At 43.8% G+C, this 18,857-nt stretch overlaps 1 protein-coding gene across 1 annotated transcript in view; it reads left to right on the forward strand.

Moving 5' to 3' along the window:
- Nucleotides 1-82: 82 nt before the first annotated feature.
- NSFL1C (NSFL1 (p97) cofactor (p47)) overlaps nt 83-18,857 on the forward strand; it is a 24,345-nt gene continuing 5,570 nt past the window's right edge. Inside the window, exons 1-7 of the mRNA XM_006756728.2 lie at nt 83-235; nt 2,313-2,439; nt 7,620-7,694; nt 11,058-11,223; nt 11,834-11,926; nt 13,801-13,910; nt 14,266-14,403. Coding sequence (XP_006756791.1) covers nt 151-235; nt 2,313-2,439; nt 7,620-7,694; nt 11,058-11,223; nt 11,834-11,926; nt 13,801-13,910; nt 14,266-14,403 — 794 coding nt within the window. The 5' untranslated portion in view covers nt 83-150. The remainder of the gene's footprint in view (nt 236-2,312; nt 2,440-7,619; nt 7,695-11,057; nt 11,224-11,833; nt 11,927-13,800; nt 13,911-14,265; nt 14,404-18,857) is intronic.

Raw genomic sequence — 18,857 nt, forward strand, 5'->3', positions numbered from 1 at the left:
CGGAAGGCTTTCCCGGAGGCACCGCGTGAGGCGGAGCCTGGGGGCGGGCGCCGCTCAGCTGGGCCGGACCCACCCGCGGCCGGAACGCGAGGGAGCGACTGAGACTGTGCAGCGACGACCGGAGCGGTTTGGGGAGCACACCGGGCGAAAATGGCGGAGAGGCAGGAGGCTCTGAGGGAGGTCGTGGCGGTGACGGGTACCGAGGATAACTTGCCACAAATATTTTTTTCCTTAGGTTGAGTGTGAAGTTTTCCCAGGGCAACCAGATGTTGAATAGAGATCTCTGAATGTTCCTATAAGTAGTTTCCTGGTTCTAGATCCCTGCATGAGGAAGGGAGATTTAAGTTTATATAAAGCGAGACTAAATGGTCATGGTACAAATAAGGGACCCCACCACGGGGCCGCCGGGTCGTTGATGGCCATTCCCGACCGCAGGAGGAGGGAGAAGCCGGCCGAGAATTTGGCCCACGCCCCCTCCCACCCCGTTGCTGGGAGAACCTACCCCCGGGGCGGTGGCGCTGGGTTGGCTTGTATTCATTTTTCTTAGTTACCTTCCCTGTCAAAAGGAGGTCCGGAGAGGTGATTGTCTAGTTCCCCGGCACGCATTCAATATTCATAAATACTTATTAAGACATGAAGATGAGCCACACGCAGGGTTGTTTTGTTTTTTTTGTAAACTGTTTAAATCACTCGTATCTGGAACGATGCCCGGCACATAAAAATCGCAGAAAGAATTGCATAAATGTTCCTGGCCGGCGTACATCTTGGGAAGAGGGCGATTGATGTTTATTGAGCACCGACCACGAACCGGATGGTGTTCTAACTGCTTTTACGTGTCTTGAGTCATGTCAGCTCTGCATTTTGCAGCTAAGGTCTAGGATGCTTCAGTTACTGCTCAGGGCCTCACTCCCTCGCAGGTGGGGGAGAGAACATTAGAACTCAGTGCTGTCTGATTCCAAAACCCAGCTCCTTCACCACCGTGTGCCAGGCACTTTACATATGATGATTCGTTTAATCCTGGCAGGACTGAGGTCCAGAAGACGAGCCCCGTTGTATAGGGGAGGAGTTGGAAGCTCGGAGGGTAATGAATATGCCAGGGCTGCACCGCCAGTAAGTAGTGAGTTTGGGATTTGTACTGGGCCTGTTGACTCCACCGTTTAAATTGCTTCCCCAAAGAGAGAAAGCGTCACACCTCTGCAGAACGTGTGAGCAGAGCTCCTGTGCAGGGCAGAAATACAAAGTGCAGACTCCGCCTGAGAGACCTGGGAGCTCACGGTGTTATCAGCACCCCACCGGCCCCAGTCTCCTCACTGTAGGGGGGGAAGCAGTGTCACGCCTGTGGCCTGATTTGCCTGGCCAGGCCATCACTTGAATGAAGGCACCTCTCAGTGCCTGTCACTCATATCCCATGACTGCACACTTGCTCCTTGCAAGCCTGTTAGGTCCTGCAGGGGCACACTGCCTGCAGCCGGCAAGTTACATTATATCCGGTGAAGGCACTCAGTTCCTAGTGGGATGATTATGTCCCACAATAGCTCCCTGCCTCCTTTAAGGCCGGTGACCTTGAGGATGGAAGCCATGTCTTTTTCATCTCTGTAGACCTCCCTGCTCTTTATTTCTTTGTGCAGAGTAAGTGATCAGTAAATGCCTGCCCACCGAGTCGATGAGAGAAGCAATCACAAATGGCCAAAAGACTTCCATGTTCCTTGCGTGTAGAGCTAAGACATGGCTCTATCTATAGATATGAAAGGATTCTCTCATCCCTTGTGCAGGTTTGGTGGGATGGGTAGGAAACCGAGCCTCAGAGAGAGAGAGTAGAAGCAGCATCTGGACTGGCCTCACAGTTCCGGGCTCCTGGCTGTCACACAGGAGCAGAGGACAGGAGCCTGCACACTCTGCCTGGGATGGAACCTGGCTCTGCGCCTTACCAATTGTGTGATCTTGTCCGTTTTCTTAGTTTCTGAGGACTTCTGTATTAACGATAAAATGAGAGGATAGTAGTTAAAATTACATAGGGTTCTTTGAGGATGAAGTGAGTTAGCACGTGTGCAGTTACACTCAATGTGGCATGTAAGTGCTCAGTAATTGTACACGGCTTTTACTAGATCATGTTTTTAAATAAAGTGAGAATGAGGAGTGTCTCCATCCCAGCCTTCCTTCTTGCCTTTCCCCCCCTCAGAGTAGGTGGAATTTGTTTCAGGTAACAGTTGGTCTAATTTTCTATGACCCTCAGGTACAGACCTAGTTGTAAGTGTGGGCGGATGCTCCTTTGTACCCAGAGGAGTTATGTGTTAGATGAAGGCCTGTTTAAGGATCCCAAGTAACTACCTCTCTGTTTCAGATCGCCCTGGCGAGCTTTTATGAGGATGGAGGGGACGAAGACATTGTGACCATTTCACAGGCAACCCCCAGTTCAGTGTCCAGAGGCACAGTCTCCAGGTAAGGACTATGTGGGTGTGCTTCCAGCAGTGAGGAGCTGTTTCCTAGCCGACAGAGGGTTCCGGCCTGGGCGTATGGAACAGTGAGTTTCAGTGACGAAGTTCGACTGACTGGTGGGTCCTAGTTCTTTGTCCAGAAGGAAAGCTCTGGTGGCATTCTCAGAAGCCAGGCCTGTGCTAGCTCCTTAGAGGAACTCTATGTCGAGCCTGCCTTCCCCCAATCCAACCGTTGGACCTCACTGCTCCTTTCCTGTGGAGATATGCATGACACTCTCAGGTGGGGACTCCTAGTGAGTGTGGTTTATGATCATCCTGGGGAAACCTCAGAACCTCCTTTTAAGATGTTTGAGGGTCTTTTATTTATGAAAGTCAGGAGTGGCCTCTTCACCTCTGAGGTTTCAGTAGAAACTGAAGGACTTCCTTCCAGGGGTGCTGTAGATGTACAAGATTAGACTTTAAAAGGGGTTTTGTTGTTTTGGATTGTTTGTTTGTGGACATTTTAGGATGCCCATTACCCTATTAAGAAGTCTTAGAGTCCAGCTGGTGTGGCTCAGGGGTTGAGTGTCATAACCCAGGAGGTCATGGTTTGATTCCTGGTCTGGGCACATGCATGGATTACAGGCTCAATCCCAGGAGTGGGATGTGCAGGAGGCAGCCGATCAGTGATTCTCTCTCATCATTGATGTTTCTCCTTTCTCCTCTGAAATCAATAAAAATATATTTAAGAAAAGAAAGTCTTAGAGAAAGTAAATGTATTTGGGTTTGACTTCAATCCTGGAATATAGATATAGTGTTTCTTTGCCAGTGAGTTGCTAATTGTGTTTCTGAGCCTTAAGTTACATGTCCCTTTATTTTTATTTATTTATTTACTTTTTGGTTAATCCTCACTTGAGGATACTTTTTCAATTAATTTTCAGAGAGAGAGGGAGAAAGAAACATTGATGTGAGGGAGACACATCAATTGGTTGCCTCCTGCATGCACCATGACTGCAGCAGGGAATGAACCTGCAACCAACCCAGGTATGAGCCCTTGAAAGGGAATTGAACCCCCAACCCTTTAGTGCTTGGGCTGATGCTTTAACCATTGAGCCACACCAGCCAAGGCACATTTCCTCCCTTTAACAGAACACTAACCCCAGATCTCATTGCTTCCTTAACTACTTTCCCTTCCTCCCATTTCCAGAAGAAAGAGGTTGTAGACAACTGATCTTTCCATTATTCCTAGGTGCTAACCTGTGAGATGTCCTTAATGGCACATCAGGTTGTTACTGCTTGGGACATAGTTATAGAATAAGGGCTCTTGCAGCTGCTGGTATAAATAGCTGATTTCATAGCCACCCCAGGTTACTGTTGGGGTGTTGGTATGTCAGAGAGATAGAGTGGGAGAAGTTGAAACTTAGCCTATGATGTCAGTCACGTATTCACACCTCTCTTTCCTAGTAATCCCAGTGTCCTATTAAGGGAGTGGTTAAGAGATATGTGACCTTGGGCAGGTTACTTAACATCTCAGTCCCTCAGTTTTTCTCACTTGTCAAATGGGAATGATAATAGTCCCTACCAAATAGGAGATTAAATGAGTTAATATTTAAAAAGCACTTTGAACACAAAGAGCTATTATTGTCATTTTATTACTACTGGCATCCATTCACACCTTCCCCATTTTTTCTTTATTTTTCTTGTCATTTCACAGCAAGTATACATATTTAGAAATAGACATAAAGTAAAAGAATCAAGGAACTAGGAGAGTTTAATGTTAAGACTGAGGGCAGTAAAAGGCTGAACACATGCAGACCCAAAGGCCTTACTTTATTGCTTTGGTTAAACCTCAGACTTGGCATTGAGGGAAAGGAAGGGCAGTTTGTTGCAATGTTGTCCTTGTCCAGAAGGAAAACACTGACCACATTCTCAGAAGCCGAGCTTGTGCTGGCACCTCAAAGGAATTCTGTGTGGGGCCTGCTTCTTCCCACCCCCAGTCCGGTTTGACTTGACTGTTGCAGGGCACTTGGTCTCCTCTGGGCTCTCCCCATGCTCTACTCTCTTTCATCTCAGATATCTTTCAGGTCGTGGCTGCTGCTGTGAATGACAATTAGTAAGTTACTCCTTTGTCTCTAGAGCAAGGGTTCTTAGTGGAGTGGCTCTGAACTCTTTGGAGAAATCCATGGAATGGTGAGAAGGTTCATAAATTACCTGAGATTGTAGGCAAAAATTCGTTTGTAGTATTTTTTCTGGCAAGGAAATCCATAGCATTTGTCAGATTCTCAAAGTCTTCAGGACATAAAAAGATTAATCATTGCTACAGGAGAAAAATCTAAATTCCTTCAAGTAACAATCATTTATTGAGCACTTACCAAGTACCAGGCACGGGATTAAGTCTGTACCTATATCTCTTTAGTCCTCACTACTACTCTGTCAGGTGGATACTGCTGTTCTTCCATTTTACAGGTGAAGACACTGAGGCTGGGCATTTTCCCAAGATACACAGTTAGTAAAACAAGGGTCTAAATGCAGCAGTCTGGTTCCGGCATTCAGCGTTCAGCTGAATTATGTCCTGCCTCTCCTTGTGGACTTTCAGGGTCCTCCAGAGTGCAGTGAACTTGCCATCCTAATCGGAACCCCCTTTTCTCATTCACCTCACTGATTTCTTGGTGTCTCGATTTTGCCTTGTTTTTGGTTCTTTCTCTTTTGTTTGAGCCTCTTATCGGATGGGGCATGCCCACTCTTGCTTTCTGCCTGTCCAGATCTCCTGCTTCTCTCCGGGTTTACCTCCATCCCCACTTTCCCTAATGAGCATGTTATCCACCCACAGGCAGGGCACCGCAGCCCTGTTCCTCAGAACTCCAGTCACAGCTGTAATTCACTTGTTTGACGCATGTCCTTTTTCTGCTCGGTAACATCTCTACTGTGTTTTTGTGAACTCTTCTTCTGACATTTAACTTGGTTTTTTATCACCAAGTAAATCATAAGTCCCAAGAAGTGGTAGGGGCTAGTATTTCAGGAGCACCCACGTCTGTCAAGCTCTGCCAGATATCCTCACGTTCTCTTCTATCTCAGTAGCTGTGGAAGTAGGTAGGGTGCTCACCATTTCACAGGTCAAGATGCTGAGCCTTAGAAAGGTTGAGTAACTCACAGTTGCTCTTATGCCAGACTCAAGCCCAAGTCTGTCTAATTCCAGAGTTACTTCTTCTTCCCCGTTCAGCATCTCCCACCCCTGTACCTAGCACAGGGTCAACCAAAAGGTAGTTAATTCCTATTTTGTTTTTTTCTTCCAACAAAACTGTACTTTTTGAGAATTTCAGGGACTACCATTGTCTGATCTAAAACTATACTGTCCATTATAGCCACTAGCCTCATGTGGTTGTTTAATTAAAATTAAATATTTGTACTTAACCACATTTCAAATGCTCAGTAGCCACATGTGACTAGTGGTTTCTGAATTGGATAATCCGCACTGCAGAAAATGTGGTCTGGCAAAGGACATTTGTGCCACTTCAGGGTTCAAGGGTAGCCTGGGAGAGACAGTTTTGATGTTGAAAATTGAGATTTCTGAGACATTTTGCCAACTTGTGGAGGACATAGACAAACTATTCTGAAATGGGCAGTGTCCTCGCGACATCCATACCAGTAAGGTAACTCTCAGAGCAGTGTTTCTCAAACTGGAACATGCATCAGAATTACTTGGAGGGCTCCTTAAAAGCAGATTGCTAGACACTCCTCCATAGTTTCTGTTTGAAGAGGTCTAAAGTGGGGTCCGAGGATTTGCATTTCTCACAGTTTCATAAGTAATACCGATACTCCAGTCCACGGACCAACACTTTGAAAGCCGCTGCTCAAGAGTAGCACTTGAAATGTGCTACATTATGCATCAGTACCCCGGTTGTTCACAGAAAGCCTATGAGGTTGGTGCTATGATTATCTCCATTTCCACATGAACAAACAAAGGCTTAGAAACTTGATTAGTATGCCCAGAATCCTAGGGTAGGACGCTAAGTTGGGATCGGATCCAGATACGTGGACGTCAGAATCTGTATTAGGTAATGTCAGAGTCTAGATATAAGAACTTTTGGGGAAAGAAACCCATATCCAGAACAAGTGTTTTACTCAAGCAGGTGCACACATGTGTATTAGAAGGTGTTTAACAACAGAAAGCCAGGATTTTTTGTTTTTTGGGTTTTTTTTACCCATGTCATATAGAGCATCAAAGAATGCCCAGGAAGTTGCTCACAACTAACTTGATCAGGGAATGTATTCGCCTCATCAGTTGGTCTTTGTCTTCCCATTTCTAGTTGATGGAACCTCAAAGCCTGTTCTGTCCCCTACTTGTTTCCTTCTAGACTGAACTGGAACTTTCTTCCTTTCCTGTCTAGCCTCATTAAATCTGTATTGCCCTCTTGCCCCCATATCATAGGAATGCTATTATTTTCTCCTAAGAAATACAGGAAATGTTTTCATAAAATTTGTGTCTTGTGATCCTTGAAAAACTAAGATTGTTCTTCGTGGACAAATCTAAACTAGAAAAAAAGTGGCAGTAAGACAACATCAGAAGAGGGAGTTAATCCTTCACACACCCATTTTGTGTGTGCCTCTCTACCACACCTCAGACAACTCTGCTTTTTTCTAAACACTAAAAATACTTATTTAAAAAAAATTTTTTTTATTGATTTCAAACACTAAAAATACTTATTTAAAAAAATTTTTTTTTATTGATTTCAGAGAGAAAGGGAGAGGGTGAGAGAGAGAGAAACATTGGTGATGAAAGAATCATTGATTGGCTGCCTCCTGCACGCCCCCAACTGGGGATCGAGCCCACAACCTGGGCATATGCCCTCAATCGGAATTGAACCTAGGACCCTTCAGTCCACAGGCCAAAACTCTCCACTGAGCCAAACCACATAGGGCCATTAGTAAGTTTTTTAAATAGTGCATACCCCCATTTTGTTCCTCTCCCCCTTTCTAAACTTATTCTCAATCCTATGTCACCTTGAAGAAATAAATGCCACATTATTTTACATATAAACCTGGAGAGATATAAACTTGAAGACATATAAACTGTCTTCTACAAAGATCCTCTTCCTGTGCACCAAAAAATCTAACCCCAGTGTCCTCAACTCCTTAACAGCTGGTGATGGGGGTTACCTTTAATGAACTTCCCTGAGATAATTTTGTTCTTTTCTCCATCTCCAGCGATAACAGGGTAACATCCTTCAAAGACCTCATTCATGACCAAGATGAAGATGAGGAAGAGGAAGAGGGCCAGAGGTGAGTCTTTCATGGGGGAGCATAGTCCACAGAAAAGTCCTTGATAATATGTAGGTCATGGTAATGTGTAAGTCATCTAGAAGGATAAACATGTTTGGTTACCATTAGCTATTACTACTGTGGACTAGTCACACGCATAGTAGAAACAGTCTCCCCCACCTCCCAGAGATAACTTAGAAGTAATCCCTGTCCCCTGTTACTACTGCTCTTATTTTGGTATATTCTGGGTTTATTTTTGTTTTTAATTGTTAAAATATTTGTTGAAGAAAATTATGGGAAGGGAAACAAATCAATAAGAAAGAAAAAGTAACTTATAATAGCACAACCCAGAGGTAACCAGGTATCAATATTTTTGGTGTATTTTTTCCAGCATTTTCTTTTTAATTAAAAAGAGCAATGCATTACAGCCCTGACCAGTGTGGCTCAATTGAGCATCTTCCTGGGCACCAAAAGGTTGCTGGTCTGATTCCTGGTCAGGAGACATGCCTAAGTTGCTGGCTCAATCCCCAGTAGGGGGTATGCAGGAGGCAGATTGATGTTCTGCTCTCACGTTGTTTCTCTTCCTTTCTCTCCCTCTAAAAAATCAGTAAAAACAAAACAAAACAAAACATTTTTTTTTAAAAAAAGCAATACATCATTCCCTGCTGGCATGGCTCAGTGGTTGAGCTGCAATCTATGAACCAGGAGGTCACGGTTCAATTTTCCATCAGGACACATGCTCAGGTTGTGGGCTCCATCCCCAGTGTTGGGCATGCAGGAGGCAGCTGGTCAATGATTCTCTCTCATCATTGATGTTTGTATCTCTTTCTCCCTCTCCCTTCCTCTCTGTAAAAAATCAATAAAATGTATTAATAAAAATATAAAAATAAAAAGCAGTACATCACATAATAAACAATAAAAGGCTTATAAATGTTTCTTTCCCCCACTATACATGCACCCATACTGTTTGTTTTTAACTTTTAGGAATGTTATGAAATTAGTGTTCATTGTAGAAAATACAGAATAGTGTAATAAAAAAATACAAACACTCATCTACTATTTGGTAACTACATTAATATTTTGGCCTGTTTTCACTTGGTGTTGGTTCTGTGTATAAATATACTTTATGTTAAATACTATATTTTACATGATGACGGTCAGATAATTTTGTTTTTTGTTCTGTTGGGTTACTGCTACATCTTAAATACTTAACGTCGTTAAAATTGTGTTTTCAATGACTATAATAATACATCATATAGATGTCCAACATTTAGATTGTTTCATTTTTTAACACTGTAAATATTAGTGCTGTGAACATATCTGTCTATTAATCTTTGACTGCATTTCAGATTACTTTCTTAAAATAGTTTCTAGAAATGAAAATGCCAGGTCATGACCATGAATGATGAATGTTTTTTGTTTTGTTTTTTGAATGAATTTACTTTAGGCCGTGGTGTTGTTTGAATTTTTATTGCTGAAAGTATTACAGATGTCCCATTTCCCCCCCTCCCCATTGACCCCTTCTGGGCAAACCCCTGCCCCCCGCCTCCCACCTCTGGTCTTTATCACACTATTGTGTGTGTCCATGGACTATGGACACGAATGATTTTAAGGCAATTGATGAACAGGCCCCTAGTTCATAAGCAAGGCTTGGAGATCCCTTACAGTCCATTGAGCAGAATTTCATGTACCTGAAATGAGCAAGAATGAACTGGCTGCAGCCTCATTTCACGGGTTTTGCTTCTCCCTGGACTCTGCCTCAGTCTGTCACACATTCCTAAGGAACGGTGTGTAATAACCATTATGGAAATGCAGTTAGGTTATCATGGTCATTTGGGAAGTGGGCTGAGAAATTGCATGTGTTTTATTCTCTGATTTCATCTGAATACACTTTACACTGCCTTCAGCCTTCTTGGGTACATTCAAGGTTCAGAAATCAATGTTAATTTTGGGGTTTTACACTCCTTGAGTGACAGGCAATGTCATCAAATATGTGACTGCCCTGCTCCTAAATGACCTCTTCTTCCAGGCATTGACTCTTCATTTCACATCCTAATTACTTCCTTGGCTCCTCAGCATTTTAGACCTCATGACTCTGGTGGTAGTGTTCTTGCCAAAGCCTATAGCTTTGCCTTACATTTCTTTTCTCTTTTTGTATATATTTTATTGATTTTTTTACAGAGAGGAAGGGAGAGGGATAGAGAGTTAGAAACATCGATCAGCTGCCTCCTGCACACCCCCTACTGGGCATGTGCCCACAACCAAGGTATATGCCCTTGACCGGAATCGAACTGGGACCCTTCAGTCCTCAGGCCAACGCTCTATCCACTGAGCCAAACCGGTTAGGGCTGCCTTGCATTTCTTAGGGAATGTCAGGAAATGAAAGGTTGAGACTGATTTTTATAGGTTCTTAATTCCCCCTACCCAAGTACATGCTATTGACTCAGCTGTGAATAGGAGTAATAAGGAGGCAGCTAGCCAGGTTATGTGACTCCTGGTTTTCAGACCCAGGTAAAAAAGTGCTAACTTAATCTCAAGCCATGCTTGGCCCATTGCAAAACCCAATGTGGGTACGTTCAGGCTTGTTTTTGAGCATCCCTGACCTTTTCAAATACCCTCACCACAGTGCCCCCAGTATATGTCACAAGAATAGCAAGGTGAGGTAAGGCTTGGGTGAGCTCTTGGTGCTGTGTCACACCACCTTACATGTGTGCATTACTTTGTGCTTGTTCTTTTGCATACATCTGCTGATTTGAACCTCGGCCCTGACTTAAGGAGCAGGTAGGTAGGGCATGTGATTTTTTTTCCTCCCATTTCAGAGACAAGGAAAATAAGATACAGGGCCATGCACTGGCTTGCCCAGGGTCACTCAGCAGCAGAGCCAGTACTGGAGCCTCGCTGCCTGTACTAACTATGCCACTGTCACCATTAGCACAGAACTGCTAGCGGTAGCTGCTTGTGACTGTGGCCATAGTTGCTATGTTCTGGAGAGGTGTTGGCCACTGGATGGCTAATTGTCAGTTGGGACTCTCTGAAGCTGACTTGCTATCATGCATGCCTGGAATGCCCTTCCCTGATTTCTTCACTTGATAATCTCATCCTCTTACTCAAGACTCAGCTCCGAAGACACCTTTCTTAGGAAGCCTTGACTGTCCTCCCCAGCTCAGTGTTTCCAGAGCACCCCTTATACTGACCTCTGTTGCTGCTCACACTGCATTATGCCTGCCTGCCTCCTTACATGTGTCCCCAACTAGATAGAAAGTTCCTTAAAAATGGGCATAGTACCCTTCTCCTCAATGTGCCCAGCACCTAGCCCAGAACCTGGTACATACTGTATTTGTGTTTTCAAGTACGTTTGGTGTTAGATGTGTATTTGCCACACAGGTTTTATGCCGGAGGCTCGGAGAGAAGTGGACAACAGATTGTTGGTCCTCCCAGGAAGAGAAGTCCCAATGAGCTGGTGGATGATCTATTTAAAGGTGCCAAGGAACATGGAGCTGTAGCTGTGGAGCAAATGACCAGGAGCCCTGGAGAGACCAGTAAACCAAAAGTGAGCATAGAAGTTCATCTCTGTCCACAGGACTCAGGTTCCAGCAAGAGAAGGAGGCCCTCCTCACCCCAGTAGTGACTGAATTTTTGTTTTGTTTTTCATTTGTCGCTGACTCTTATACACAGAAGAGCAGCACGGTTTCTCCCACCCTTTAATGTGAAATCAAGATTTGGAGCAATGTTTTCAAACTTGTGACCTGTGGTCTGGGTTGGATTCTGCACACATTTTATATGGCCTATCCAATTTGACTTAGTGTTTTGCTTTATTTTGTTTTAATTGAATTAATAGGCACCTATTTTATTTAAAATCTAGATTTCTGTCTCTTTGGGGAAATCAAAAATTCTGCTGTTATCCTATACACCAATTTCTGCCTGGTGATGATTAACTAGAGCTAGGAGCACCTGTTCCCTTGAGCCAAGCAGCATTCCCCTCTTCCTGGCCACTTAATGACCAGGCATGTAAATGGCTCTGCAGTTCCACCTGGGCCTGTAGCTCTACATTTGTGGAAAGTGGATCTAGTAGTTAATGAGCTTTTAATACATCCTTGTATGTGAGTAACCCCACCTCTATTGACCCATTCCTCAAGTCTTTATGAATTTTTCTTTTATAGCCATTTGCTGGGGGTGGCTACCGCCTTGGGGCAGCACCAGAGGAAGAGTCTGCTTACGTAGCAGGAGAAAGGAGGCGGCATTCCAGTCAAGATGTGAGTGTGCATCTACCTTCCTTAGGGGGAAGTTTGTGAACTGTTCTACCATTTTTCAGAAGGGATTGGTCATGTTACATATGAACCAGTAGCCTGTGAAAGGGAAGAGACAGTGCCCTTGCTGTGGCCCATGAACAGAGAAGCTTACCTGAGAATCCAAGGTAGCTTTCATCTGGCTGGGCAGAGGGCTCTGAGAAGGGGTAAGCAGAGGGGATGGACAGAGAAGTCTACTGGCACTCCATGGATCTCAGGCAGAGGAGCAGTATATTCAGGGTTGTCTGGTGGGATAGGCAAAGCTAAAGAATGATCTCCAGACAACCAGAAGAGGCATGAAATGCAACTTTAAAAAGAAAATTTCCTTACTATTACCCAGTTCTCTTGTCCTTGTGCATAAGGGTCCCCCCTTCAGTAAGACTAATTGTACTATACTAGAGCCCGGTGCATGAAATTTGTGCATTGAGGGGGAGGGTCCCTCAGCCCTGCCTGCACCCTCTCACACTCCGGGACCCCTCACTCCTTATCCCCCGCCTGCTCACTGCTCCTTAGTGCTATCACAGAGGCAGAGAGGTTCCTGCCACCACCGCTGCACTCACCAGCCGTGAGCCCGGCTTCTGGCTGAGTGGCGCTCCTCCTGTGGGAGCGCACTGACCACCAGGGGACAGCTCCTGCGTTGAGCATCTGCCCCCTGGTGGTCAGTGTGGGTCATAACAACCAGACATTCCACTGGTCATTCCACAGTTTGGTCGATTTGCATATTAGGCTTTTATTATATAGGATAAACAATTTTGAGGTTTTAATTTAATATTAATGCCATAATCTTTTTTTAAAGTTCTCTCTCCTTTTTTAAAAAATATATTTTATTGATTTTAGAGAGGAAGGGTGAGGGAGAAAGAGATAGAAATACCAATGAAGAGAGAGAATCATTGATCGGCTGCATCTGCACGCCTCCTACGGGGGATTGAGCCCACAATCCGGGCATGTGCCCTTGACACAGAATTGATCTCAGGACCTTCAGTCTTCAGGGTGACGCTCTATCTACTGAGACAAACCAGTTAGGGCCATAAATTTTTTCATATAGCCTTGTCACCATTAGTTTCCATAATGTATTCATTTTTTAATCATTTGGGCTTTTATTCCAAAATAAAAGGCTGGGAAGAAGAAAATAGAAATTCTGTTCACCTGAGGCAGCTGCTAATATGTTGGTTTTTAGCCTTCTAGACCCTTTTCTATGAATACATATAGGGAGTTCTAGGTATTTTTAATGACTGCTAAATAGTCTGTAGGTAGTTTAGTTGAGCACAAGCTACATGCCAAGCACATTGGCAACCCTTCTGATGAGGAAGCCGCAGTTTCAATTAAGTCATCTGCTCAGAGCAGCCACTGAGCTAGCGATTGGCAAAATGAAAGCACAGACCTAGGTCTGCTTAAATTAAAGCCCATTCTTTTAATCTGTGCTATATTATCTTCTTATTTTAGGTTAATACTTATTTGATTGATTGGTTATTTCCTGAGCGTACATTAGTATTTGTGCTGTATTTATTTATTTATTTATTTATTTGAGAGAGAGGGAGAGAGAGAGAGAAAGGTTAAGAGAGAGAAACATTGATGAGAGAGAAACATCAACATCAATTGGCTGCCTCATGCACACCCCCTGCTGGGGATTGAGCCGGAAACCTCTTGGCTCTGACCGGGAATTGCACCTATGTGCATGGGTTGATGCTCAACCATTTAGTCACACCAGCCAGGCTGTCTGTCTGTCTGTGTTTTAATAATGGTACAGTAAAATAGTAAAAACATGCTAACTTGAAGGTTCACAATGGTGTGCTTGCGAGGTTCCTGACAATGTATGGACTGCTTACCTCCTCTTGTCACAGGTTCATATAGTGTTGAAGCTCTGGAAGAGTGGATTCAGCCTGGACAATGGTGAACTCAGAAGCTACCAAGACCCCTCTAATGCCCAGTTTCTGGAGTCAATCCGCAGAGGGTGAGCAGAAAAATCCTCTTCTGGATTCCATGTCAGTGAGTGAGATGGGTGATCTGAGTATTTACTATTTAAGAAGTAAACATTTGTAAGCAGATTTAGCACAGTTGAGGTATAGATTCACAGATCTGCTTCTGTGTCTTGTTTTGTTTGGTCCTTGAGCAAAACCAACTGACCAAATAAATACAGGTCTCTACCATGCCTTTGAGTAGACAAGAGAGAAGGGGAGGCAAACAGATAGCCATGAGAGTAGCCAGCTTTCTGTCGAGGCCCAACGATCTTCACTGAAAAGTTTATACTGTCACTGTCATTCCCATCCTTCCCTGTGTGGGTCCCAGCATTGCATTTTCTCCTGCAGGGAGGTGCCAGCAGAGCTGCGGAGGTTAGCTCATGGCGGGCAGGTGAATTTGGACATGGAGGACCATCGAGATGAGGACTTTGTGAAGCCCAAAGGAGCCTTCAAAGCCTTCACTGGCGAGGGTCAGAAACTGGGCAGGTAAGGAGCAGCACAGGTAGGAGTGGAACTGCCTGTTAGGCTCAGCATATCCTGTGTATTGCTCACTTTGTATAAGTCTTTACTCTTTACAAAGTATTTCACGTTTTATTTTTATGGGAGGAAAATTATGGAGAATGTGGACTTTGATGTTAATAGACCTGAGTTTAAATCTTCATTTTCTAGCCCCATGCATGACCTTGGATTATATAGCCTCAGTTTTCCCAGTTATAAAATGGGACTGATGAGAGTCCTTACCTCTTTGATTATTGTTTTGAGGAGCACACAGAGCACTGCCCCACAATGAGCAGTAAGGGCAACACATTGCTGCTTTGACTGAGTAATTTGGAGTGTGAAACCTTGATGGCTTCAGGCTGAAACAGACACACATACTCAGGTCATCTGAAATGGGGATTCAGGGGGAATAAGGGATCTTGGACTCTTCCCTCCCAGCAAGCCCTGCAGCAGCATTGTTCAGGATCCAGAAAAGCTCAAGGATACTGTGGCCCAGTGCGGGCTACTGGTCAACCATTATGTTAGCTCTTATCTCTTACTTCTGTGGTCCTTCCTGATACTCACTCTGTCACTTCCTGTCACTTCTGCCTGTGTCCTCTGCCACGGCCTCCATCTTGCATTCAGACCTCTGATGGAATCTGGTTAATTGATAGGCACTGTTACCCCTGATAGGCAGAGTTCTCCCACCAGACCCTTGACCAGCCTATATGCAGGCTGCCTTCTCTTAGGGTCCCATTCACTTTGGCCATGGTCATGGGGTCACTTGACCATTATTCTTCAGAGGGAACTGAGTACACATGAGAGGCACTCACAGCATAGTCCTTATTTTACAAAGAGAAAGCTGAGGCTCTTGGACTTTAAGGGTTACCCTTGGATACATGACTGGTATGTGTTGGAGCCAGAACACAGGCTTCTAATGGCATTCCTTCCCACACTTCTGCATCACAAGATATTCTCTCTGACCTAAATCTGGTAGCTCTTCCATTGCCCTTGCTCTTCTCACCCTCATCTGCAGGGATCAAAATGTGGTCTATCAACAGCTGTGCTCTTTGAGCTGCTGGCTGGCCCTCTCCTAGGATTCCCTACCTCCCTGTCGGCCATCATGCCTCATCAGAGGCAAGGGTCATAGCTCAGGGCATTAGAGACCAACAGAGTATAATTTACCAGAACCAATTTAGTTAAGTCCACCCTGCTCATCATTTCACCTACCACATTGGGGTCCTGGGTTAGTCCAGGACAACTATTCTCAAGGTAGTCCATTTGTAGCTTCCCTGTCAGCTATGGTAAGCTTTTGTAGAGCACCAGATAATTTTTTCTTTTAATATTATTGAAATGGATTGTGTTTATCTTTGTAAAAAAATAGAAAATGCAGATAAAGAATAAAAACTATTCCTAAACCTAACTCCCAGCATACTCAATCAGTATCCTGGAAGTATCCTTCTAGTTTTACTGGTATATGTACAGTATGTGTGTAAACATGCTGTTATAGCTCCTGCTATTTTGCCTAATCCATATAGTATTGCTGTCATTCCATATCAGGAGATGTATTTCTATAACTTTATTTCTAATGCTAATATAATTTTCTGTCCTACGTGTGTGCTATAATTGAACCAGTCTCTGATGTTAAACATTTAGGCAGCTGCCAGTATTATGAACAACATTTAAGTGAATATCTCTAATTAAATCTTTGTATGCCTCTTAATCATGGACTAGGAGTAAAATTGCTGGCTCCAAAAGTCTTCACATTTTTACGTTGTCAAATTGATCTCCAAAAAGGTTTTATCAGTTTTTTACCCACCAGCAATTATAGGGAAAGGCTCAGAACACCATGTAGTTTGGGGATTGTTCAGTTTCATAATACTAACAGGAAATGCTTTTACTATTAGAAGATACAACAATATTAGGTGTACAAGACTCTGCATCTCAAAAAATGAAAATATTTTTTTTAATATATTTTATTGATTTTTTACAGAGAGGAAAGGAGAGAGAAAGTGAGTCAGAAACATCGATGAGAGAGAAACATCGATCAGCTGCCTCCTGCACATCTCCCACTGGGGATGTGCCCGCAACCCAGGCACATGCCCCTGACCGGAATCGAACCCGGGACCCCTCAGTCCGCAGGCCAACGCCCTATCCACTGAGCCAAACCGGTTTTGGCAAAAAATGAAAATATTTTTAAGGCAGTCTGTTTTTAGCAGGATGGGAATACATACTTTATTAGTGTGGAGGATGAACCCACAGATGGAGACAGTTTGATAATCAGGTGTGGTGTTTGTCAGCTAAATAAATGTTCATTGCCAGTTCCACTTTCATTTTATTTTAGTTCTGGTGTTTTTTAATTTTTAATGTGTTCTTATTGACTTGTTTTGTTTGTTTTTGAAGAGAGGGAGGGAGAGAGAAAAAAAAACATTGATGTGAGAGCAAAATATCAATCAGTTGGCTGCCTCTGGCACGCCCCCTATTGGGAATAGAGCCCACAAGCATATGCCCTGATGGGGACTCAAACTGGCAACCTTTTGCCCTAGCCGGTTTGGCTCAGTGGATAAAGCGTCGGCTTGTCTACTGAAGAGTCCTGGGTTCGATTCTGGTCAAGGGCACATGCCTGGGTTGTGGGATCGATCCCCAGTGTGGGGCGTGCAGAAGGCAGTCAATCAGTGATTCTCTCATTGATGTTTCTATCTTTCTCTCCCTCTCCCTTCCTCTCTGAAATCAATAAAAATACGTCAAAAATTATTTTTAAAAAAACAGGCAACCTTTTGGTGCACAGAACAATGCTCAATCAACTGAGCCACACTGGCCAGGGCTTTAAAAAAAGTTTTATATATTTAAGTGAGATGGGATTTTAGCTTTTTAGTCTAAACCAGATGGATAACCTTTTGGGTTTGTTTTTTGTTGTTGTTCCATTTTGTGGGGGTTTTTTTGTTTGTTTGTTTTTGTGTGTTTTTTAATTTTACCCATAAATTTTACTGTTTTCCATTGTCATCTTGTCAACTAAAATGATCAGGAACCAAAAGTTTAAAAAAATTTCCTCAGATTTGCCTCAAAAGTCAATCCTGGGGTTTTTTCTCTTATGATCTGGAAAAATACTTTGAAGTGAATGAATAGATTGCTCTCAGTTGAAAAAATTCTTTCAGTTACATTACAGTTACTTTATTGTTTTAGCTGTTGCAGTTTGCATGGGAACTAATTTGAAGGTTTGGACAAGACTGCATTTATTTGAGTTTGAGTAACAAACACCAGGAGTTGCACTTGGGCGGAGCTGGGTCATTACAGTGTGGGGATGAGCTTTGGCTGCTCACCTTCCTTCGTAGTCAATTTTGATGGCAGGGTCTCAGAACTTATAATTGTGGAAACAAAGCATCTTAGTGTCTACTTTATTTTCACTACAAAGAAAATGAGCAGTCAAGTGATCCAAGCTCTTGATCTGAATAAGACTCAGTTTCCCTGTGACTCATGATACTTTCAGGGAGACAGTAAAGAAACTCCTTTTTTGATAGATGTCTGATCTGATCTGACCATTCCTGCCCCTGGATGAAGTGCCCTCACTGCTACAGATGGCCCAGCCACTGCTGGAGAGGAATGACTCAGGTGATAGCAGTTCTCAAGCAGCAGACACAGACGGGGCATCCCTTGAACATGGCTGTCCTACAATATAGATCTAATGTTCTTTGAATGTCTTGCTTCAGATTAGAATCACAAGGCTGGTATTGAGGTTTCTCCTCCACTCCCTACCTCCAGCTTAGGCTGGAGTGCTTCTCAAGTGACCTTCCATTTATAGCCCATGGGTAGACAGTAGCATCTCGTGAGTGATTTGGGTCCAGAATTTAGGCAAACATAAGTGGAAGAGGACCTTGAAGAATGATAGCAATCAGCTATTTGAGTGTTTTTCTACAGTTAACTAAGCACTAGACTAAGCATTTCATATGTATTATGGCCTTTAATCCTGTTTTGATCCACATTCTACAAATAAGGATTCTGAGGCTTATTTTTTTTCTTGTTATTGAGTTTACTAGAGGCCTGTTGCACGAAGAGATTCATGCAATAGGCCTTCCTTTCCCCTGGCTGCTGGCACCAGTTTGCCTCTGGCACCTGGGGCGCAGGCCTTCGCTCTGGCCGAGTTCTGGCCGGAGCCAGGCCATTTCCTGGGCTCTGCTGGCCCAGGAAATGTCAGGCCTCGCTGCTCCACCAGTCCCTGAAACATCAGGCCCCGCTGCTCTGCCAGCCCCAGAAACATCAGGCCTCGCTGCTCTGCTGCCCCAGGCCATTAGGCTTTGCTCCACTCCTTGGAGCCTTCGTATGCAAATTAACCACCATCTTTGTTGGTGGTTAATTTCCATATCACGCTGATTAGCCAATGAGAGATGTAGCTAAGGTACGGTCAATTACCATGTTTGTCTATTAGATAGGATTGGAGTGACACTGGTTAACAAAATTATACAGGT

This window comes from Myotis davidii, unplaced genomic scaffold (genome assembly GCF_000327345.1).
Source record: "Myotis davidii unplaced genomic scaffold, ASM32734v1 scaffold354, whole genome shotgun sequence".
NCBI lineage: Eukaryota > Metazoa > Chordata > Mammalia > Chiroptera > Vespertilionidae > Myotis > Myotis davidii.